Here is a 26,872-nt window from a genome sequence, read left to right as displayed (position 1 = left end):
ATGTTGGGGCGGTATAGCTCAGTTGGTAGAGTGGCCGTGCCAGCAACTTGAGGGTTCCAGGTTCGATCCTCGCTTACGCCATCCTAGTCACTGCCGTTGTGTCCTTGGGCAAGACACTTTACCCACCTGCTCCCATTGCCACCCACACTGGTTTAAATGTAACTTAGATATTGGGTTTCACTATGTAAAGCGCTTTGAGTCACTTTCATTATTATTATTTAGCAAATTTTTTATCGTATTGTTTTTGCACTCTTGTTTACATTCTTTGTTTTGTTGTTTTGTTTTTTGCTCTAGGCTTTTTTAACCTGTAAAGCACTTTGGTTCAATTTAAAAGTTGTCGTAAACGTGTTATATAAATAAAGTTGACTTGACTTGACTTGATTAGAGAAAAGTGCTATATAAATATAATTCACTTCACTAAAAATAATGATAATAAAATAACCCCATATATTTTACAGTAAAAGTCTGGCAACTAAGCTGCCAGTTTTTTTCCCCTGTAAAAAACAGTGGTCAAATCTACAGACTTGTTTTACTCTTTACGTAAAAAAAATTGTAAAATATTAAAATTAATCGGCAAATTCATTAATTATTTACTGTTACAATCGGCCCTCTATTGGCAGCCGTGACTGCGGTGTGGCCCTCAATGAAAACAAGTTTGACACCCCTGGTCTAGTGGGACTGGCCAAAGTTAAGTCGGAGAAAATGCAGTCCTTTATAAATTACCGTATTTTTCGGGCTATAAGTCTCAGTTTTTTTCATAGTTTGGCCAGGGGTGCGACTTATACTCAGGAGCGACTTATGTGTGAAATTATTAACACATTATCGTAAAATATCAAATAATATTATTTAGCTCATTCACGTAAGAGACTAGACGTATACGATTTCATGGGATTTAGCGATTAGGAGTGACATATTGTTTGGTAAACATATAGCATGTTCTATATGTTATAGTTATTTGAATGACTCTTACCATAATATGTTACGTTAACATACCAGGCACGTTCTCAGTTGGTTATTTATGCCTCATATAACGTACACTTAGTCAGCCTGTTGTTCACTATTTTTCATTTATTTTAAATTGCCTTTCAAATATCTATTCATGGTGTTGGGTTTTATTAAATACATTTCCCCCAAAAATGCGACTTATACTCCAGTGCGACTTATATATGTTTTTTTTTCCTTCTTTATTATGCATTTTTGGCAGGTGCGACTTATACTCCGAAAAATACGGTATTGGTAACACTTTAGTGTGGGGAACATATTCATCATTAATTAGTTGCTTATTAACATGCAAATTAATAACATATTGGCTCTTAATTAGTCATTAGTAAGTACCGTATTTTTTGGACAATAAGTCACAGTTTTTTTCATTGTTTGGCCGGGGGTGCGACTTATACTCAGGAGCGACTTATGTGTGAAATGATTAACACATTACCGTAAAATATCAAATAATATTATTTAGCTCATTCACGTAAGAGACTAGACAAATAAGATTTCATGGGATTTAGCGATTAGGAGTGACAGATTGTTTGGTAAACGTATAGCATGTTCTATATGTTATGACTCTTACCATAATATGTTACGTTAACATACCAGGCACGTTCTCAGTTGGTTATTTATGCCTCATATAACGTACACTTATTCAGCCTGTTGTTCACAATTCTTTATTTATTTTAAATTGCCTTTCAAATGTCTATTCTTGGTGTTGGGTTTTATCAAATACATTTCCCCAAAAAATGGGACTTATACTCCAGTGCGACTTATATATGTTTTTTTTCCTTCTTTATTATGCATTTTCGGCAGGTGGGACTTATACCCCGAAAAAAAAGGTATTGGTAACACTTTATTATGGGGAACATATTCATCATTAATTAGTTGCTTATTAACATGCAAATTAATAACATATTGGCTCTTAATTAGTCATTAGTAAGAACCATATTTTTTGGACAATAAGTCACAGTTTTTTTCATTGTTTGGCCGGGGGTGCGACTTATACTCAGGAGCGACTTATGTGTGAAATGATTAACACATTACCGTAAAATATCAAATAATATTATATAGCTCATTCACGTAAGACACTAGACGAATAAGATTTCATGGGATTTAGCGATTAGGAGTGACAGATTGTTTGGTAAACGTATAGCATGTTCTATATGTTATAGTTATTTGAATGACTCTTACCATAATATGTTACGTTAACATACCAGGCACGTTCTCAGGTGGTTATTTATGCCTCAGCCTGTTGTTCACTATTCTTTATTTATTTTAAATTGCCTTTCAAATATCTATTCTTGGTGTTGGCTTTTATCAAATACATTTCCCCAAAAAATGCGACTTATACTCCAGTGCGACTTATATATGTTGTTTTCCTTCTTTATTATGCATTTTCGGTAGGTGCGACTTATACTCCGGTGCGACTTATATTCCGAAAAATACGGTACTTATTAATGCCTTATTCTGCATGGCCTTATTATACAACCAGTAACCCTAACCCTCTAACCAAATAACTCTAAATTAAGTCTTTGTTACTTAGAATATGTTCCCCTTGTGTCCAAATAACTCTTAAGTATTTGTTACTTCTATCCGGCCCCGTAGCAAATGCTTCACGGACTGGTACCGGTCCCTGGACCGTTGTTTGGGGACCCCTGCTTTAGAAGGTGTGCAACACCTTTCTTCAGCAACAATGTGGCCTGCTGTTAAGAATGAACCAGTGTGGCGGTGGCACACCTGCGATTGAGATAGAGACGAACCAGTGTTTCACCGCGAGTGTGCGATTCGACAAATCAAAGCCGAACGATCGGCTTCCCTCACAATGTCGTACGCGTAGACACACATTCTCGAAAGGGCAGCGAGCTCATAATGCTGATACGGAAAAAAAGCCAGCTGATTTAAGAACATATTCCAAACACCCTATAACCACACAGCCATTGTTAGCCAGCATTTGTGTCAAACGTTGTACAGCATGAGATATATAGCCTGTGAGAGGGGGTACCGCCAACATCACAATCTGACCTTTTGTGGAATGCTTACACCCGCTTGCCGCTGCTACTAATTAGTTTCAGTGGCAGTGGATTTTTACTGGCACAGTACACCTCGGGCAACCTTGGGGGCACTTTGGCAGGAAATATGCATATCCATAAAGACGGATGGGGATAGGAAAACGTGGTGGAAAGACGACACGTTTCTACCCGAGGACAGTGAGGTAAGTCAATGGCATGCCAGTAAAAAAAATTACTTTTGCGAAAAGCAGTGGGTGGCTTATATTTACAGTCGAGGTCAAAAGTTTACATACACCAGTAGAGGACATAATGTCATGGCTGTCTTGAGTTTCCAATAATTTCTACAACTCTTATTATTTTGTGATAGAGTGATTGGAGCACATACTTGTTGGTCACATAAAACATTCATGAAGTTTGGTTCTTTTATGAATTTATTATGGGTCTACTGAAAATGTGACCAAATCTGCTGGGTCAAAAGTATACATACAGCAATGTTAATATTTGGTTACATGTCCCTTGGCAAGTTTCACTGCAATACGGCGCTTTTGGTAGCCATCCACAAGCTTCTGGTTGAATTTTTGACCACTCCTCTTGACAAAATTGGTGCAGTTCAGCTGAATTTGTTGGTTTTCTGACATGGACTTGTTTCTTCAGCATTGTCCACACATTTAAGTCATGACTTTGGGAAGGTCATTCTAAAACCTTAATTCTAGCCTGATTTAGCCATTCCTTTACCACTTTTGACGTGTGTTTGGGGTCATTGTCCTGTTGGAACACCCAACTGCGCCCAAGACCCAACCTCCGGGCTGATGATTTTAGGTTGTCCTGAAGAATTTGGAGGTAAACCTCCTTTTTCCTTGTCCCATTTACTGTGTGTGCTGTGTAAAGCACCATTTCCATTGGCAGCAAAACAGGCCCAGAGCATAATACTACCACCACCATGCTTGACAGTAGACATGGTGTTCCTGGGATTAAAAGCCTCACCCTTTCTCCTCCAAACATATTGCTGGGAATTGTGGCCAAACAGCTCAATTTTTGCTTCATCTTTGCTTTTTAGGGGATTTTATTTTATTTTATAAAATCTGAGAAACAGGCTTGTAGGGATGATATAGCCTCCGTGTATTTTTCTGACCTATATATATATATATATATATATATATATATATATATATATATATATATATATTCCGCTTTACCCGGTATTGAGCATTGTATACCGGACAAACCACAGAAACCTTGACTATATATATATATATATATATATATATATATATATATATATATATATATATATATATATATATATATATATATATATATATACACACTCATATATATATATATATACATATATATATATTATATATATATAAATATATATATATATATATATATATATATATATATATATATATATATGTCTTAATAAGGTTATCCAAAAAATAGTGCTCGATACCGTAGTAGAGCGCAATATATGTATGTGTGGGAAAAAATCACAAGACTATTTCATCTCTACAGGCCTGTTTCATGAGGGGGGGTACCCTCAATCGTCAGGAGATTTTTTTCCTGACGATTGAGGGTACCCCCCCTCATGAAACAGGCCTGTAGAGATTAAATAGTCTTGTGATTTTTTCCCACACATACATATATATATATATATATATATATATATATATATATATGTATATATATATATATATATATGTACACACATATATATATATATATATATATACTGTATACACACACACACACACACACACACACACACACACACACATACATACATACATATATATATATATATATATACATATACACACACACACACAGTGCATTGTCTGGATCACTGTGTCCGTAGCTTAAAAAGGTCCGCCAGAAAAAAAATTACACAACAGAGCGTTCATACTTTGTTGTCCAGTCATTTTTAAAAGGCTGATTTTTGCAATTTATTTTGATATTTTTCCAGGGTTGAATGAGTACTGTATTTTTCGGACTATAAGTCGCAGTTTTTTTCATAGTTTGGCCGGGCTCCAGTGCGACTTAAACATGTTTTTTTCCTTCTTTATTATGCATTTTCAGCAGGTGCGACTTATACTCCGGTGCGATTTATACTCCGAAAAATACGGTAGTCTTCTTCTACTCACCCCACAGCTGCTTCATTGTGATACATATGCCTCGCTGTTGCCCCCTGTGGGGTGGCGGGACTTCTGCATACATGATCAACCCTAGTTTTAATGGTTTCTTCAAGCCTATTGATGCCATGTTCGGCGGACCGAATGAAAAGCTTTGGCAGATGGATGTGGTCCGTGGGCCGCCAGTTGAATAGGCCTGCTTAAGTAGTTCAGGCCCTTAGTGGTTGTTTAGGGCCACAATCACGAGGAGAGCCACATGACCATGGGCTAAGCTTTTGAAAAAAATCAACAATATTTTTTGTTTGGTTTAAAACCGTCAACTTTTAGATCGGGCCACACAAAGCGACAAAGTGACAAGTAAGAATGTTCCTACTCAACGGGGCACCAGTTTGAACAGATTGTTTTCATTACATCCCGGAAATGTGAACAAACCAGAGGTTGTCCAACGTCCCAAAACAGACTGCGTCAATAAGAGTTATTGCTTGACTTATGACATGGCCACTGGGAGCGTTACCAAACACACTGGACAGCATGTTCCCATCTCCAAGGAATCACTAAATAATTGGCTACACCGCGCCAGCACATTTCTGGAAATATGACCAATAAAGTATTATGCAACTGCACAGACATGTTTGAGGCTTTTATTTCACAATCTCTACCTCCATTAATGATCTTGACCCCTTTTTCCACAATTATAAACGCTTAATGGAACTGAATAAATCTGCCGGTGCAGGCGTGTTCGTTTTGATGTGCGCGATTCTGACTGTGTGTTCCAGCTTGATGAGGTCTTGGTCTGACATTCCTGGGGGAGGTGGTCCAATCTGGGCTGTATTAGGCTTTTTTGGGCTCTGCACAGGCAGGAGTGAGTGACTCGTCCGCCAAGAACATTTTGCAGGAATGTACGAGTACATTTTTGTGGCTAAAATTCACAACAAATAGTTGGTCACAGTGTACAAGATTAAACGTGACCTTTTGTTATTTTCTGTCGTGCACGACCTTTTGTGATTTTGTCCTTCGGTGATTGCACTTTAGTCGGCTTATATTGGCATTTTGAGAGCCTAATTGCATCCTGTGGTGAAAAACAGCAATGACTGTAAAAACCAGCACCAATAGATGGAGAACCATAATGACATATTTATCTCCAAATATAATGTTTTGACTCTTGGTATTACAAACCCATAAACCAGGGAAGTTGGAACGTTATGTAAATGGTAAATAAAAACACAATACAATGATTTGCAAATCCTTTTCAACCTATATTCAATTGAATAGACTGCAAAGACCAGATGCTTAATGTTAGAACTGAAAAAGGTTATTTTCTGCAAATATTAGCTCATTTGGAATTTGATGCCTGCAACATGTTTCAAAAAAGCTGGCACAAGTGGCAAAATAGACTGAGAAAGCTGATGGATTCCTCATCTAACACTTATTTGGAACATCCCACAGGTGAACAGGCTAATTGGGAACAGGTGGGTGCCATGATTGGGTATAAAAACAGCTTCCATGAAATGCTCAGTCATTCACAAACAAAAATGGGGCGAGGGTCACCACTTTGTGAACAAATGCGTGAACAAATTGTCCAACAGTTTCAGAACAACATTTCTCAAAGAGCTATTGCAAGAAATTTAGGGGTTTCATTATCTACGGTCCGTAATATCATCAAAAGGTTCAGAGAATCTGGAGAAATCACTGCACATAAGCAATGATATTACGGACATCTGATCCCTCAGGCGGTACTGAAAAAGTGACAACAGTGTGTAAAGAATATCACCACATGAGCTCAGGAACACTTCAGAAAACCACTGTCAGTAACTACAGTTGGTCAAAAGTGCAAGTTAAAACTCTACTATGCAAAGCAAAAGTGATTTATCAACAACACCCAGAAACACTGCCGACTTTGCTGGGCCGGAGCTCATCTAAGATGGACTGATACAAAGTAGAAAAGTGTTCTGTGGTCTGACGAGTCCACATTTCAAATTGTTTTTGGGAACTGTGGACATTGTGTCCTTAGGACCAAAGAGGAAAAGAACCATCCGGATTGTTCTAGGCGCAAAGTTCAAAAGCCAGCATCTGTGATGGTATGGGGGTGTATTAGTGCCCAAGGCATGGGTAATTTGCACATCTGTGAAGGCACCATTAATAATGAAAGGTACATACAGGTTTTGGAGCAACATATGTTGCCATCCAAGCAACGTCTTTTTCATGGACGCCCCTGCTTATTTTAGCAAGACAATGCCAAGCCATGTGTTAGAACAGCCTAGCTTCATAGTAAAAGAGCGCGGGTACTAGACTGGCCTGCCTGTAGTCCAGACCTGTCTCCCATTGAAAATGCGTGCCACATTATGAAGCCTAAAATACCACAACGGAGACCCCGGACTGTTGAACAACTTAAGCTGTACATCAAGCAAGAATGGGAAATAATTTCACCTGAAAAGCTTCAAAAATTGGTCTCCTCAGTTCCCAAACGTTTACTGAGTGTTGTTAAAAGGAAAGGCCATATAACACAGTGGTAAAAATGCCCCTGTGCCAACTTTTTTTCAATGTGTTGCTGCCATTAAATTCGAAATTAAAGGTTATTTGAAAAAAAATAAAAAATAAAAAATAAAAAAGTTTATCAGTTCGAACATTACATATCTTGTCTTTGCAGTCTATTCAATTGAATATAAGTTGAGAAGTATTTGCAAATCATTGTATTTCTGTTTTTATTTACGATTTACACAATGTACCAACTTCACTGGTTTTGGGTTTTGTATATAAATGAACAGAGGTGTTACAGTATGTGCCAGTAATCAGAGATTGTTTTTTTTTCTGGCTGTGACAAAATGCATATGCACATGAGAACAGATACTGTATATATATATATATATATATATATATATATATATATATATATATATATATATATATATATATATATATATATATATATATATATATATATATATATATGTATGTATGTTTTGTTGTATAGTTGGACATTTCTTGTGGGAATACAATGTGTAAAAAAACGTTGTTGTTCATTCCTACTTTAGAGTTGTGTTTTCCCACAGTTTGATAGTCACTGAATGTGTCCTGAATGGTGATTGGATGAGCGCTGGGTAGACAGAAGAGAAAGTATGCAATTTAGGTGAGATGGCTGCAGATGTTGTTTTGGTGTGTTTTTTCCATTTTTATAAAGTGATTGTTTGTCAACCACCTCATCAACATCCTTTCAACATCCAGGAAAAATATTCAGTAGGAAGGGGATTCATATGGCCACATTCGTTGCGGTTTCCCTGACACATGAAACGTTACAAATTGGGGAGATGCACTATCCACTTTAGCCGCCAGATGGCAGTAATGTTAAATATCTTAAAATGTGTTTTGTGGCAATTCTCCAGCAAATGAGCAGCGTCACTGTTCCGTAAATGTATCAGTGTTACAATTACGGTTTTACGTTCATTTTAATTTAAAACGGCAATCGTAACCATGGGAAGTTTTACCGTTGTTTATCATAATACCTTTTACATCCTCATTGTATAGTGTACATTAGGATGTTTAGCTATTCCTTGTCCTCTTGTCTTTCAGTGATAATGACACTGGGACGCCATGTTGGCGAGAATGAGTGATTTGGAAGCTGCACTGTTCAGGGATATTAGCTGATAACTCGCTAGCAAGGATGCTACATTGCATTGAGGATGCCTTATTTTGCTTTTCGATGCTAAATATGTATCATCTACATGCATTATCGTGATATCATGAAATAGTCTATCATCGGCTAAATGTATGGCATTTACCTTTTTTTTCGGCGCACATAAAATCCTTTTATTTTCCTCAAAACTCGACAGTGCGCCTTATAACCCAAAGTGCCTAATGTACGGAATATTTTTGGTTGTGTTTACCGACCTTGAAGATTTGTTATTTGGGACATGGTGTAATGATTAGTGTGACCAGTAGATGGCAGTCACACATTAGAGATATGTGTAGACTGCAATATGATGGCAGTCACAAGTAAAAGATACGTGTAGACTGCAATATGACTCAAGTAAACAACACCAACATGTTATATGTTCCATTGAAAATATAGAACATTACACACGGCTTTCAAAAATCTATCAAAATGTTTGAGTACGACTTTGGTAAGCTGTGAAGCCACACCACTTGATGAATTGTACTGTGCTTCAACATACGAGTATTATTATGGTGTGTGTATAAGGTATGACATTGTCTGGCATTTTGTTTCGCAATATTATGCAAAAGCAACTTTTCTTACCTTCTGGTACCTGCTGATCTGTATTTGGGATCTGCATTAGTCCTGAAAATGTTCCCGCGTCTGTGGTCGATAAGCATCTTCTTTTTCTCTATCTTCTTGTTATGGGGTATTCATCCTCCACTGTTGCCATTTCTAATATAAAGTAGTGTAAAGTTCTTACTTATATCTGTCAGTAAGCTCGCAATGAAAGCACTAAAACATACCGGTGTAGTGAGTTTACATTATTCATCCAAGGAACTTTAGATATTAGAGTTCCGGTCAGACCTTTATTTTTCCAATTTAGAAAAAAAATATGTAATATGACCCCTTTTAATGCGCCCTATAATCCGGTGCGCCTTTTGGATGAAAATAGACCCGACTAGACCCGCTCATCCACAGTGCGCCTTATAATCCGCTGCGCCCTACGGTCCGGAAAATACGGTATATCGTTCATTGTCTGTATGGCGCCACCCTAGCACAAAGTGAAAGTGTGGGCTAGGCGTGCCACTCATGGTTTAAATCTCCACTTTTTATTTAGCATGGATATGGCATTTGTTCTTAAGGTTTTGTTAGCACATTTGTACTCTTGAAGCACTGCAAAAGCTAGCAAAAAGAAGCACACCATTTTTAAGACCATTTTAACCACAGTTTTGACCTGCTCAGTGGCCTTGTGGTTAAGAGTGTCCGCCCTGAGATCGGTAGGTCGTGAGTTCAGAACCCGGCCGAGTCATACCAAAGACTATAGAAATGGGACCCATTAACTCCATGCTTGGCACTCAGCATTAAGGGTTGGAATTGGGGGTTAAATCACCAAAATGATTCCCGAGCGCGGCCACCGCTGCTGCTCACTGCTCCCTTCACCTCCCAGGGGGTGGAACAAGGGGATGGGTCAAACACAAAGGGTCATTTCACCACACCTAATGTGGTGAAAGTGGTACTTTTAAGTGTGAACCTTTCATATTAAGGATTAGGAGTCTGTGTACTCTGCAGGCGGTCCTAGTACTCACGGCTGGCAGAGCTTGATGAGGTCCTGGTCGGTGGTCCCAGGTGGCAGGCCTCGGATGTACAGGTTGGTCTTGCTCAGCTGCTCCGCCCCTCCCTGGCTGCAGCTGTTGGTGCTGGGGCTGGGAGGAGCCATGGGGTGAGGGGGTGGAGCATAGGCCTGCTGAGAATAGACATTTTCAGTTGTGGTTTGCAGTTAAAAATCATTTTTTACCTTGAAAAAATGTGTTTACCTTAAAAATAATTTTTTACCTTAAAAATAATTTTTTACCTTGAAAATAATTTTTTACCTTGAAAATGTTTTTTTACCCTGAAAATAATGTTTTTACTAAAAAAATCATTTTTTACTTTACTTTTATACCTTGAAAAAAATGTTTACCTTGAAAACATTTTTTTTACCTTGAAAATGTTTACCTTGAAAGTATTTTTTTACCTTAAAAATCATTTTTTACCTTGAAAATTATTTTTTACCTTAAAAATCATTTTTTACCTTAAAAAAATGTTTTACCTTAAAAATCATTTTTTACCTTAAAAATATTTTTTTTCTTTGAAAATCATTTTTTACCCTGAAATTCATTTTTTACCTTGAAAATAATTTTTTACCTTGAAAAAACTTTTTTACCTTGAAAATTTTTTTTTTTACCCTGAAAATAATATTTTACCTTGAAAATCATTTTTTACCTTGAAAAAAATGTTTTACCTTAAAAATCATTTTTTACCTTAAAAATCATTTTTTTACCTTGAAAATCATTTTTTACATTGAAAATCATTTTTTACCTTGAAAACATTTTTTACCTTGAAAACATTTTTTTAACCCTGAAAATCATTTTTTACCTTGAAAACATTTTTTTAACCCTGAAAATCATTTTTTACCTTGAAAACATTTTTTTAACCCTGAAAATCATTTTTTACCTTGAAAATCTTTTTTACCTTGAACATTTTTGTAATGTGGGAGGAAGTCGAAGTACTACAAACAAACAACATACACATACACACACGGGTTGGCCAAACAGGGATTAGAACCCTTAATCTTATGACTTTGAAAGCACCTCACATAACAAGTTAAATGATAATCAATCTACCATATTTTACCCAAACAAAAGCCCACGACCAACATGCAATGTATGCTTGTAGTTAGGAGTAAAACTACCAATTTTTCCGGACCATAGGGCACACCGGATTATAAAGCGCACTGCCGTTGAGATATGTTTTTATGAACTGTTTGACAATTTTCTCACGCATTTGTTCACAAAGGGGTGACCCTTGCCCCATCCCTGCTTTTATACCCAATCATGGCACCCACCCGTTCCCAATTTGCCTGTTCACCTTTGTGATGTTCCGAATAAGTGTTTGATGAGCATTCCTCAACTTTCTCAGTCGTTTTTGCCACTTGTGCCAGCTTTTTTGAAACATGTTGCAGGCATCAAATTCCAAATGAGCTAATATTTGCAAAAAATACAAGTTTTCCTGTTCAAACGTTAAATATCTTGTCTTTACAGTCTATTCAATTGAAAAAAGTTGAAACCCATATTGAGTTGAATGCACTACAAAGACAAGATATTTGATGTTCAAACTCATACATTTTATTTATTTTTTTAGCAAATAATAATTAACTTAGAATTTCATGGCTGCACCACGTGCCAAAGTAGTTGGGAAAGGGCATGTTCACCACTGTGTTACATGGCCTTTCCTTTTAACAACACTCTGTAAAAGTTTGGGAACTGAGGAGACACATTTTTTAAGCTTCTCAGGTGGAATTCTTTCCCATTCTTGCTTGATGTACAGCTTAAGTTGTTCAACAGTCCGGGGGTCTCCGTTGTGGTATTTTAGGCTTCATATTGCGCCACACATTTTCAATGGGAGACAGGTCTGGACTACAGGCAGGCCAGTCTAGTACCCGCACTCTTTTACTATGAAGCCACATTGATGTAACACGTGGCTTGGCATTGTCTTGCTGAAATAAGCAGGGGCGTCCATGGTAACGTTGCTTGGATGGCAAGTTTTGTTGCTCCAAAACCTGTATGTACCTTTCAGCATTAATGGCGCCTTCACAGATGTGTAAGTTACCCTTGTCTTGGGCACTGATACACCCCCATACCATCACAGATGCTGGCTTTTGAACTTTGCGCCTATAACAATCCGGATGGTTCTTTTCCTCTTTGGTCCGGAGGACACAACGTCCACAGTTTCCAAAAACAATTGGAAATGTGGACTCGTCAGACCACAGAACACTGATCCACTTTATATCAGTCCATCTTAGATGAGCTCAGGCCCAGCGAAGCCGACGGCGTTTCTGGGTGTTGTTGATAAACGGTTTTCGCCTTGCATAGGAGAGTTTTACTTGCACTTACAGATGTAGCGACCAACTGTAGTTACTGACAGTGGGTTTCTGAAGTGGTTCTGACCCCATGTGGTGATATCCTTTACACACCGATGTCGCTTGTTGATGCAGTACAGCCTGAGGGATCGAAGGTCACGGGCTTAGCTGCTTACGTGCAGTGATTTCTCCAGATTCTCTGAACCCTTTGATGATATTACGGACCGTAGATGGTGAAATCCCTAAATTCCTTGCAATAGCTGCTTGAGAAAAGTTTTTCTTAAACTGTTCAACAATTTGCTCACGCATTTGTTGACAAAGTGGTGACCCTCGCCCCATCATTGTTTGTGAATGACTGAGCATTTCATGGAATCTACTTTTATACCCAATCATGGCACCCACCTGTTCCCAATTAGCCTGTCCACCTGTGGGATGTTCCGAATAAGTGTTTGATGAGCATTCCTCAACTTTATCAGTATTTATTGCCACCTTTCCCAACTTCTTTGTCACGTGTTGCTGGCATCAAATTCTAAAGTTAATGATTATTTGCAAAAAAAAAAAAAATGTTTATCAGTTTGAACATCAAATGAACTGAATATGGGTTGAAAATGATTTGCAAATCATTGTATTCCGTTTATATTTACATCTAACACAATTTCCCAACTCATATGGCAACGGGGTTTGTATATTTGCCTTGGAAAGTTGCAACTGTTTTGACCTTTTTTCAAGGTTCCACTCCATGTTGAAATAGTGTTACTTCCTACTTACGACTCGTACCCTTAAAACCAATTCCATCACGCTGCCACGGTCGGGACCCCCTAAAGGTCTCACTTCTTGATGCGGCAATCTCCTCCAAACGATTTCATAAATATCCCACCCTGAATGTCTCGTTTTGATATCACCTCCATCCTCCAAAGTGTATTGAATATGCAATTCCCCTCTTGATGCGCCGGCCGCGCTGTTAGTGTAGATTTATGCTGAAAGTGTGCAGGGTTGCTGGCTCACTGCTATTTACGTCTAAAAGCCTATTGCAGGGATACAGCGCATATTGACGTGGAGGGGCAATCGGGTTTGAAACGGATAAAGAAAAAGCAGGCGTGTGAGAAAAGTGGGGCGATACATAGGAAATAATAAAAGCAAATAAAGATCACATGACTAAATTTCACATATGATTACCCGGGTTAACCCGTTGCAACCCCGCACGGAGAACCATACCAACCCCATCCTGTGCATGAAACACACACATTTATAAACACACACCATTACCCCTCACATGTAAACAGCAGTTGCTGGAGCATGGCTGATTTTAAGCGCTATTTTAAGCATGTGTCATGCCAGCATGTCCCCTCCAAGTCCTTCTGACAAAGTACCAGGGGTGCACCGAGCATGAAGAGGGAGCCCCTTCTATCAGTGGACGGCCAATTATCATGCTGAGCTAAGTGGAACTAATGGGCATCCACTCCCAGGGCTGGACACACACAGACTGGACCAACATTTACATTGTGCACACACACACACACACACACACACACACACACACACACACACACACACACACAGAAAACAGAGAGTTCAGTACAATTGACTCTTAAACCATCACAACCAAAAGAGGAGTTAAAGGCCTACTGAAACCCACTACTACCGACCACGCAGTCTGATAGTTTATATATCAATGATGAAATCTTAACATTGCAACACATGCCAATACGGCCGGGTTAGCTTACTAAAGTGCAATTTTAAATTTCGCGCAAAATATCCTGCTGAAAACCTCTCGGTATGATGACGCCGGCACGTGACGTCACGGATTGTAGAGGACATTTTGGGACAACATGGTGGCCAGCTATTAGGTCGTCTGTTTTCATCGCAAAATTCCACAGTATTCTGGACATCTGTGTTGGTGAATCTTTTGCAATTTGTTCAATGAACAATGGAGACAGCAAAGAAGAAAGCTGTAGGTGGGAAGCGGTGTATTGGGGGCGGCTGCAGCAACACAAACACAGCCGGTGTTTCATTGTTTACATTCCCGGAAGATGACAGTCAAGCTCCTGTGGAGGACTGGGACAACAGAGACTCTTACCAGGAGGACTTTGAGTTGGATATGCAGACGCGGTACCGTGAGTACACATGCAGCTGCGGCTTCCAAACATTTGATCGCTTGCCCGTACGTGCGTGCCGCTATGTGCATGTCACGTACGTAACTTTGGGGACTTTGGGGAAATATATGTGCTGTATGAACTTTGGGGAGGTGAACGGTACTTTGGGCTGTGGGATTGAGTGTGTTGTGCAGGTGTTTGAGTTGTATTGGCGGGTTATATGGACGGGAGGGGGGAGGTGTTTGTTATGCGGGATTAATTTGTGGCATATTAAATACAAGCCTGGTTGTGTTGTGGCTAATAGAGTATATATATGTCTTGTGTTTATTTACTGTTTTAGTCATTCCCAGCTGAATATCAGGTCCCACCCGCCTCTCACAGCACCTTCCCTATCTGAATCGCTCCCACTGCCCTCTAGTCCTTCACTCTCACTTTCCTCATCCACAAATCTTTCATCCTCGCTCAAATTAATGGGGAAATCGTCGCTTTCTCGGTCCGAATCGCTCTCGCTGCTGGTGGCCATGATTGTAAACAATGTAGATGTGAGGAGCTCCACAACCTGTGACGTCACGCGCATATCGTCTGCTACTTCCGATACAGGCAAGGCTTTTTTATCAGCGACTAAAAGTTGCGAACTTTATCGTCGATGTTCTCTACTAAATCCTTTCAGCAAAAATATGGCAATATCGCGAAATGATCAAGTATGACACATAAAATGGACCTGCTATCCCCGTTTAAATAAGAACATCGCATTTCAGTAGGCCTTTAAAAGGATAAGAGTCAACTTGTGACTCTGACTTCTTGATGGGGGTCAGCAAGATTTTTTTACAAACAGGAGTGGGGGGGAAAGTGCTTTATTATATCTGACTGTCTGTGAGGCTGTGAATGTGTACCGGCCCGGGTTCTGACGGTGTTTGGATTTTCATTCCTGCAACTAATTTGTTCTGGGAGCCACTTTTCTAGAACGCTAAGGACCAAAATTGTGATCTGCATCAATTTAGTAACGTGTCATCAAGTAGTAAAAATGAATTTTGTTCAATATGCATCATAACAAAAAGGGTAATACTAAAAAAATCCCCCTATCGACCCTAGCTTCCCTGGCCTGCTTACATCAACTCCAAAACTGGACAGATCAGCTTTCAGGAAAAGAGCGCGGATGAGGGTATGTCTACAGAATATATTAATTGATGAAAATTGGGCTGTCTGCACTCTCAAAGTGCATGTTGTTGCCAAATGTATTTCATATGCTGTAAACCTAGTTCATAGTTGTTAGTTTCCTTTAATGCCAAACAAACACATACCAATCGTTGGTTAGAAGGCGATCGCCGAATTCGTCCTCGCTTTCTCCCGTGTTGCTGGCTGTCGTGTCGTTTTCGTCGGTTTCGCTTGCATACGGTTCAAACCGATATGGCTCAATAGCTTCAGTTTCTTCTTCAATTTCGTTTTCGCTACCTGCCTCCACACTACAACCATCCGTTTCAATACATGCGTAATCTGTTGAATCGCTTAAGCCGCTGAATTCCGAGTCTGAATCCGAGCTAATGTCGCTATAGCTTGCTGTTCTTTCTGCCATGTTTGTTTGTGTTGGCTTCACTATGTGACGTCACAGGAAAATGGACGGGTGTTTATAACGATGGTTAAAATCAGGCACTTTGAAGCTTTTTTTAGGGATATTGCGTGATGGGTAAAATTTTGAAAAAAACTTCGAAAAATATAATAAGACACTGGGAACTGATTTTTAATGGTTTTAACCATTCTGAAATTGTGATAATGTTCCCCTTTAAAATCATTTCAATTTCTCAAAAATGGACAGTGCGCCTTATAACCCGGTGCGCCTAATGTACGGCATTATTCTGGTTGTGCTTACCGACCTCGAAGCTATTTTATTTGGTACATGGTGTAATGGTAAGTGTGACCAATAGATGGCAGTCATGCATAAGAGATACGTGTGAACTGCAAGATGACGCCAGTAAACACCACTAAAACTTCAAATGTTCCATTGAGAATATAGAACATTACACACGACACTCAAACATCTGTCAAAATGTTTTTAGTACGACTTCGGTAAGCTATGAAGGCGCACCGCTTGATGGATTATTATGGTGCGTGTATAAGGACTGCAAATTGGCGGTCCTATTAGCAGACATATTGCCTGGCATTTTGTTTCGCAGTATTATGCAAAACCAACTTTTCTTACCTTCTGGTACCTGCTGATCTGTATTTGGGATCTGCATAAAACCTGAAAATGTGCGCAAGTCTGCCATTGAAGTCCGTGCTGACACCGTAGTCATAAGTTTTTTCTCTACCTTCTTGTTATAGGACATTCACCCTCTGCTGTTGGCATTTCTAATATAAAGTAGTGTAAAGTTATACTTATATCTGTCAGTAAACTCGCCACTGTAGTGGGTTTACAAAATTCACCCACGGAACTTTAGTTATTAGAGGGTTCCGGTCCGACGCTTTTTCACCGGACACATATCCGGCGTTGATGTTGCATTTTTGAGCGACGGATGAGGAGAGGCTGCTCCGTTATTGATTGAAGTAAAGTCTGAATGTCATTAAAACAGTTAGCTCCATCTTTTGACACTTCTTCCACTCCCATCCTTGCACGCTACACCGCTACAACAAAGATGACGCTGTCGAAGGTGAGCCACGTAAATAAGACCGCCCACAAAACGGCACATCCTGAAGCGACTGTCAGAAAGCGGCTTGAAGATGATCTGTAAAACATAATCTATGCAACATTTTGACCAAAGAACCACCATTACATGTTATGTAGACCACAAAGACGTGTTTTCAATTTGGAAAAAAATAATGATAATATGACCCCTTTAATGCGCCCTATAATCCGGTGCGCCTTTTGTATGAAAATAAACCCGAATAGACCCGCTCATCGGCAGTGCGTCTTTTAATCCGGTGCGCCCTATGGTCTGGAAAAAACGGTATATCGTTCATACGGAAGTACCATTGGAATTGGAGGGTCAATAACTTTAATTATCCTGAAAAGGTAAACCAATAAAAATAAAAGTGACTCTCAATCTATGTCAGCAAAAAAATATAGAGCATCTTGAAATGCAGTTTTTCCCCAGTTGTGTAAACTGGGTCGGGTGTTTTGTTTTGTTGTTTTTTTGTTGCCATCACCTTGCAACAAATTTGCTTATCTTTCTCACTCGCTTGAAGCCAAAATATTCCCACCCGGGACATTTGGACTTACAATCATCGATTTTTCCGCCTAATTTTTGTTTTCTCGCATAGCATCTCAATGATTTTCCCTCAGCATTAGTTTGGGTTTCAGTTGGGTTGTCATTCTGCTTGTCCTTGCAAAGTTGGGTTTCTGCTTCTTCGTCCTGCAGTTAGTCGAACTCTCTCTCTTCTCTCTGCGTCCGAAGTAACTTTTGTTCCTTATTTTTCTCATTTCTTTTTTGGATTTTTTTAGGAACGGTCCCGCCTCCATCCACCAAGACAAATATTGTGGATGACTGACAAGAGGGGATTCATTTAATTGAACAAACGCGCTCAAGTGCACAGAGTGAACCCTCCTGTACCCGGATTGAAAGCGAGAGACAAAGAAAACAAACAAACACGGACATAGAAATTTGCCGATGACAGCAAAGTTATGAGGTTAATTTTCATTTACTGTTCAATTAATGTATTTATTTATTGGGAAAAAAATAGCCCTGCTAAGCAAACCACAAGTATTCACTGCAAAGGACACACTCAGTAAAAGCCAGGATTTGTCATACCTTAAAAGTTTTACTTAACCAAATGAGAGTCATGTATTAAAACACAAGCAATGTGTTGACACTGGTCCATGATCCTCGATACAACAGGAGGACTCTGCTGTTTTAAGGACCTGCCAAAGATGATCAACTATATCAGGGTTTCTCAACCTGTTTGAACTCGTGGCCAAACTTGCCCACCCAAATATTAGCACTAAATTATCAATCATACTCTTAATTTTAATCATATTCAATAATTATATCTAACCTACTTACAGTTTCCAACCGTGCCCAATGATATCAAACCATGTGAAACAAAACCAAGATTATTATTTAATTAACACCGAAAACTTAAGAATTAGGTCAGGCTGATTAGTACTAACCAGATATAATGCGCAAGAAGAGACTCGTAAAAACTGACACAAAATACATTTTCATACAATGATGTTGTGCTAAAATAAACAAACTCAATTAATAACAAAACATGTTTCTTAATAAACTGTCAATAAAATTACAGTTCAGTTACATCTTCACCGCTTTTGTCATATTTTTTGCGCTTAATATTTATGTTTCTTTTTTCTGTTTGTTTTGTATTGTCATTAATGTCACAAGTGGTGGAAAAGTGTATTAAAACTGAGTAACGCTGCAAACCACAGCTGAGGAACCAATAATTTTGGCCGGCCCTCTAGAAGCGATCACGGCCCAACAATGATTAAGAAACTTGGGGCCGAACTTGTCCATAACAGAAGGGCCCACCCAAATATTAACAATAAATTAGCAATGTTACTCTTGATTTTAATCATATTCGATAATGATATCTACCCTACTTACAGTTTGCAACCTTGTCAAATGATATAAAACCATGTGAAGCCAAACAAAGATTACTATTTATTTAACACTGAAAACCTTAGGCTTAGGTCAGGCTGATTAGAAAAACAAGTACTAACCAAATATAATGCATAAGAAGGGACTCATAAAAACTGACACAAAATACATTTTCATACAATGATGTTGTGCTAAAATAAACAAACTCAATTAATAACAAAACATGTTTCTTAATAAACTGTCAATAAAATTGCAGTTCAGTTACATCTTCACCGCTTTGGTCATATTTTTTGCACTTAATATTTATGTTTCTTTTTTCTGTTTGTTTTGTATTGTCATTAATGTCACAAGTGGTGGAAAAGTGTATTAAAACTGAGTAACGCTGCAAACCACAGCTGAGGAACTAATATTTTTGGCCGGCCCTCTGGAAGCGATCGCGGCCCAACAATGATTAAGAAACTTGGGGCCGAATTTGTCCATGACAGAAGGGCCCACCCAAATATTAACACTAAATTAGCAATCTTACTCTTGATTTTAATCATATTCGATAATGATATCTACCCTACTTACAGTTTGCAACCTTGTCAAATGATATAAAACCATGTGAAGCCAAACAAAGATTACTATTTATTTAACACTGAAAACCTTAGGCTTAGGTCAGGCTGATTAGAAAAACAAGTACTAACCAAATATAATGCACAAGAAGGGACTCATAAAAACGGACACAAAATACATTTTCATACAATGATGTTGTGCTAAAATAAACAAACTCAATTAATAACAAAACATGTTTCTTAATAAAAGGGTCCATAAAATTACAGTTCAGTTACAGCTTCACCGCTTTAGTCATAATTTTTGCACTTAAAATGTATCTATGACTTTACGCCAGATTTCTTTTGTTTGTTTTATATTGTCATTACTGTCACAAGTGGTGGAAAAGTGTATTACAAACTGAGTAACCCTGCAAACCACAGCTGAGGAACCAATATTTTTGGCCGGCCCTCTGGAAGCGATCGCGGCCCAACAATGATTAAGAAACTTGGGGCCGAACTTGTCCATGACAGAAGGGCCCACCCAAATATTAACACTAATAGCAATCTTACACTTGATTTTAATCATATTCGATAATGATATCTACCCTACTTACAGTTTGCAACCTTGTCAAATGATATAAAACCATGTGAAGCCAAACAAAGATTACTATTTATTTAACACTGAAAACCTTAGGCTTAAGTCAGGCTGATTAGAAAAACAAGTACTAACCAAATATAATGCAGAAGAAGGGACTCATAAAAACTGACACAAAATACATTTTTATACAATGATGTTGTGCTAAAATAAACAAACTCAATTAATAACAAAACATGTTTCTTAATAAACGGTCCATAAAATTACAGTTCAGTTACAGCTTCACCGCTTTAGTCATAATTTTTTGCACTTAAAATGTATCTAAAACTTTACGCCAGATTTCTTTTGTTTGTTTTATATTGTCATTACTGTCACAAGTGGTGGAAAAGTGTATTAAAACTGAGTAACGCTGCAAACCACAGCTGAGGAACCAATATTTTTGGCCGGCCCTCTAGAAGCGATCGCGGCCCAACAATGATTAAGAAACTTGGGGCCGAACTTGTCCGTGACAGAAGGGCCCACCCAAATATTAACACTAAATTAGCAATCTTACTCTTGATTTTAATCATATTCGATAATGATATTTACCCTACTTACAGTTTGCAACCTTGTCAAATGATATAAAACCATGTGAAGCCAAACAAAGATTACTATTTATTTAACACTGAAAACCTTAGGTTTAGGTCAGGCTGATTAGAAAAACAAGTACTTACCAAATATAATGCATAAGAAGGGACTCATAAAAACTGACACAAAATACATTTTCATACAATGATGTTGTGCTAAAATAAACAAACTCAATTAATAACAAAACATGTTTCTTAATAAACGGTCCATAAAATTACAGTTCAGTTACAGCTTCACCGCTTTAGTCAGAATTTTTGCACTTAAAATGTATCTATGACTTTACGCCAGATTTCTTCTGTTTGTTTTATTTTGTCATTATTGTCACAAGTGGTGGAAAAGTGTATTACAAACTGAGTAACCCTGCAAACCACAGCTGAGGAACCAATATTTTTGGCCGGCCCTCTAGAAATGTCCGTCGCCCAACAATGGTTAAGAAACACTGATCTATATTACTCTAGTTGATTTTTTGGGAAAATCTACTGCAAAATGTTAATCATTCCCAAGTTTTAAACTGAACTGACTTGGTGTCATTCCTGGGCCGCCTTTGGCCCGCAGGCTGGCAGTTGGATAGCCCTTTGCATAAGCTATCTCTCCATTGCTGCACATTCTGTATTATTTTCTTTTTTATTGCTTGTATTTACATGACGTCACATTATTAAATATGCTTGAGAGGTAATCAAGAAGGGCGGAGCAGTGCAAAATTTTACGAGACGACAACGAGAAATGTGGCATGCACTCCAGTCCAAGGTTTGCAGTGATCACTTCGTTAAAGGTTTAGTAATTCCCATTGAACTATTACCTTGATATAATTTGCATTTCTTAGAACATATATTAATGTAGCATATTTTCTAATGCTAATGGCGCTTGTTTGATAACATTACAATAGTACGTACAAATATAAATGAAAGCACTCCTACATACATAACACATGGGATGGTTTAGTACGCATGAAATGTTTTAGTTATATTGTAAAACTTACAAACATTGCTTGGAGTGAGGAATGAAGAATCCTTTCGAGCAGAAACACAATGGACGGATGGTAGACCAAACAGCACTTATACTTATGGTTGAAGGCATGAAACAGGAAGTACATTTTACACTCTACGAGTGTTTTGGAAAGCACCAATTTGGTGTGTCGAAATAAAAAAAAGCAAATGTGAGCGAGACCTAAAAGAGTTCAATCTGTTACCAAAATCATAAATCATAAATGAAGCTTTCAGCACATACACAACGTTGACATCTGTAGTTATATTTTGATAAAGACGGGGAAAACGCGCTTACTTAAATGGAGCGTGCAACAACAGGGCAACAAACATGGCAGTAGACGCAAAGGTAAATCCTGAAATGCAACCTTACCCGAGCAAAAACGATAAATGATTTATCCCGGAGAGTCTTGATAGCAATGTCCTTGACCCAGCTACACCACAAATAAGTTGTAGACCTCCATGCTTTTCCAAGCTTTCATCTGTTTTGTCGTGTAGAATGGCGTCTCGATATGTCTGGGAACTGGATATCACTCGACAAATCTTTTTTTGATAACCTTTTCGGATCTATTCCATCGCATGCTTTGATATTTTTGCTCGTAAGTGCTTTTTGCAGGAAGTTCTAGGCCCCTTGCGTACTCAAAGAATTTTCCACGCTTCCAAAAATAAGTCACGTCAGAGAATACAAGCAATTCAAAAGTGAATACACACAGTACAGACATACATATACACATACTGTACATACACAAGTACATATGCATACACACACTCATGCATATAATCCCGTTTCATCAAACATATATTAACGTTGTTAGCCTAGGGGAAACTGGGTAACACATGGCACACTGACAAAGCTTAACCGATTATCACTATAACAATCTACAAGGTTAATATAGTTGGCTTTTCTTTCTTCCCCTCCATTTATCTGCTTTCTTTTGTATTTCAAGTTATACTTACATATATGTATTGTTGCATTCGAAACAATTGTATTGTTGATAATTGAGGTAATTATTGTTATTTATTATCAATAGTGCTATTTCTATTGGTATTTGTTTTGCTCCATTTGTAGTGTAATAATGCTCATTGTCATTTTTGTATTATTATTTATTTCACTAACTGCTTCTTTGCTTTCACTTTTACCATCATATTTGTACATATCTTATTTGCTGATGTTGTTCTGTTGTTATTGTTGTTGTTGTGTTTGCTGTTGTTGTTGTCTCTCTGTCTTATCCCCTTCTTGTCCCCGCAATTTCCCCCTCTGTCTTCCTTTTTTTTCCTCTTTCTATCCCCTCCTGCTCCGGCTGAACCAAATAATAATATAAATCCAATTAATCAAGTCAAATACAAATAAGGCAACAAGAGAAGTATCCCACACTTCTCCTTTGTAAAGTAAATCTGTACAGCCGATATGGGCATCTACATCAACTATATGATTTGCCTGAGTAGCTGGACAGGACAAAAAAATAAATAAAATAATTAATACACTTAAACGCACAAACCCAACAAAATAATGCGAGCGTCAATATATCCCAACTCCTTTTTGTACATGTTGAATCATGCTAATGCAACCATGTTATGTTCTTTACGCAGTGTTTTTCAACCACTCGTGGGCCGTGAGATACAGTCTGGTGTGCCGTGGGAGATTATGTAATTTCACCTAATTGGGTTAAAACATTTTTTTGCAAACAAGTAATTATAGTCTGTAAATGTGCTGTTGTTGAGTGTCTGTGCTGTCTAGAGCTCGACAGAGTAACCGTGTAATACTCTTCCATATCGGTAGGTGGCAGCAGGTAGCTAATTGCATTGTAGATGTTGGGTACATGGTTTGTCGTGATCACAATATGCGGGAAGCAGCGTGTAGGTAAAAAGGTATCTAACACTTAAACCAAAAATAAATAAAAGGCGAGTGCCGCTAAGAAAAGGCATTGAAGCTTAGGGATGGCTATGCAAAACAAAACTAAAACGGAACTGGCTGCGAAGTAAACAAAAACAGAATGCTGGACGACAGCAAAGACGTACACCGTACATGACATGACAATGAACAATGTACCCACAATGAAGGATAGCGTCCGCACAACTTAAATAGTCTTGCTTGCGAAAACAAAGCAGGTGCGGGGAATAGCGTTAAAGGACGACATGAAACTGCGACAGGAAAATACCAACAAAAGAGGAAAAAACACCAAAATAAGAGCGCAAGACAAGAACTAAAACACTACACAGGAAAGCAGCAAAAAACTCTAAATAAGTCACGGCGTGATGCATACTTGCCAACCTTGAGACCTCCGATTTCGGGAGGTGGGGGGTGGGGGCGTGGTCGGGGTGGGGCGGGGCGTGGTTAAGAGGGGAGGAGTATATTGACAGCTAGTCACCAAGTCAAGTATTTCATACATATTATATATATATATATATATATATATATATATATATATATATATAGATATATATATATATATATATATATATATCTACATCCTGAAAATATGCAAACAAAACTGTGTTTGGATAATTGATACTTCAAACTTGCATAAATAAATATTAAGGAATATAACATAACTTGGCTTCTGAGAGTTTCAAAATGTAATGAATAAAATGCTAAAGTTGTTGATAAACAAGCAATTATTTTAATAATTAAATATGGTCATTTTAAATGAATTATTATGATAATTTAAAATCAATTATTTGAAATATGTTTATTTTAATGTATAATTCTATGGCTGGATGTAATAAGGAGTCACCAAAAAATACAAATAAAAATACAATTCATTTTGATGTTTTTAGCAAAATATAGTAAACATGTATTTAGTTTTTTTTTTTTTTTAATTAATAAATATATTTATTTTTAGGTAAAATAAACATAATAATACAATTTATCTCTAGTCTGGATGATTTAGTTCTTGTCACCCTGTTGTCCTCCCGTCATGAAAAAAGGCTGTCCTCACTCAGGTCCGCATGGAGCTGGAGGGGGCGTGGCTTCCAGCTCCGGCTGAAAATCGGGAGATTTTCGGGAGAATATTTGTCCCGGGAGTTTTTTGGGAGAGGCGCTGAATTTCGGGAGTCTCCCGGAAAATTCGGGAGGGTTGGCAAGTATGGCGTGATGTGACAAGTCGTGACAGTACACCTACTTTCAGACAAGAGCTATGAATTCATGTATTTATTTCGGCAGACAGACATATATAGCAACACTTCATCACTCTTTGTAGTTTGACAGACATGCAACGGCACCCACCGAAAAGGGATACGGGAAAAAAGCAAGAATGCTTATCCATGTCCCGCCCCGAATTTACAATCAACTTACATGTTGGTTGTATATGTTGGTTATATAGTCCAAGTTTCAACAGCAGATTTGATGGATACATGACTATTTCAGAAAAAGTATAACATATGATAATGACAAGTCAGTATACATACACCAATATGGATATAATAGCATTGAGTGACCATGAGATTAGCTCCATCTTGCCTGGGTATCTTTCGTCTTTTGAAGCCTTGTCTGGTGTGTTATGTCCCTTATCCACAGTGAGTTATTTTGCACCTGTGTCCCACAGTTGAGATAGTCCAAACAACTAGTCATGTTTTTGATAGTTTCCCAACACATTTTTTACCGCAAGGTTGAACACTCTTAGGCTAGAAGACAGTTTAATTTCTCCGCTCACATTGTCCCACAGTTTCACCCCCGCTTTAGATAACGTTTGAACCTTTAATGTGGAATTTACTATGTTATGTTTGAATTTCAGGAAACCCCTGAGTTCATGTGGACCATCTCTGAGTGAAAACAGACTCTGTATATTTGCAGGTAGAGCCCTTTGTGAAGCCATGAACATAACTTGAAGGCTACTGTATTGGATTATATCATGTAGTTTAAGACAATTACTCATTATGAACAGATCATTGGTATGAGCTCTATATGGGGCATAATATATAGTGTATGCTATAGTGATGCATGGTTGGTTATGGTTTAAATTCATTTTCCAACAATTGCGAGAACGACTTTTTATTGTCAATATCGGCTACTGAGTTTCATTTTTCAATGATTTCTGGTGGTTGTGTGCCTCGGGATTTTTTCAATGAAAAAAAATGTGCCTTGGCTCAGAAAAGGTGGAAAAACACTGCCTTAATGTAATGATCGAGCAAAGTGTATACTAGAGATGTCCGAAAATGGCTTTTTTGCCGATATCCGATATTCCGATATTGTCCAAATCTTAATTACCGATTCCGATTAGGGATGTCCGATAATGGCTTTTTGCCGATATCCGATATTCCGATATTGTCCAACTCTTTAATCACCGATATCAACCGATATATACAGTCGTGGAATTAACACATTATTATGCCTAATTTGGACAACCAGGTATGGTGAAGATAAGGTACTTTAAAAAATAAAATAAAAAATAAGATAATTTTCTTGAATAAAAAAGAAAGTAAAACAATATAAAAACAGTCACATAGAAACTAGTAATTAATGAAAATTAGTAAAATTAACTGTTAAAGGTTAGTACCATTAATGGACCAGCAGCACGCACAATCATGTGTGCTTACGGACTGTATCCCTTGCAGACTGTATTGATATATATTGATATATAATGTAGGAATCACAATATTAATAACAGAAAGAAACAACCCTTTTGTGTGAATGAGTGTGAATGAGTGTAAATGGGGGAGGGAGGTTTTTTGGGTTGGTGCACTAATTGTAAGTGTATCTTGTGTTTTTTATGTTGATTTAATAATAATTAAAAAAAATAAAATATATATATATATATATATATATATATATATATATATATATATATATATATATATACAGATAAAAAAAAAA

The 26,872-nt window shown here is 37.9% G+C and overlaps 1 protein-coding gene across 3 annotated transcripts in view; it reads right to left on the bottom strand.

Moving 5' to 3' along the window:
* Positions 1-26,872, bottom strand: part of rbms3 (RNA binding motif, single stranded interacting protein) — a 750,312-nt gene that overhangs the window by 581,891 nt on the left and 141,549 nt on the right. For 2 of the 3 annotated variants that reach the window (XM_061982784.2, XM_061982783.2), the window contains exon 2: positions 10,373-10,530. In XM_061982784.2, coding sequence (XP_061838768.1) covers positions 10,373-10,530 — 158 coding nt within the window. The remainder of the gene's footprint in view (positions 1-10,372; positions 10,531-26,872) is intronic. The other variant, XM_061982785.2, reaches the window with a different exon arrangement.

This window comes from Nerophis lumbriciformis, linkage group LG21 (genome assembly GCF_033978685.3).
Source record: "Nerophis lumbriciformis linkage group LG21, RoL_Nlum_v2.1, whole genome shotgun sequence".
Taxonomy (NCBI): domain Eukaryota; kingdom Metazoa; phylum Chordata; class Actinopteri; order Syngnathiformes; family Syngnathidae; genus Nerophis; species Nerophis lumbriciformis.
Note: the sequence above shows the minus strand (reverse complement) of the source record. Positions and strands in the feature narration are given on the sequence as shown.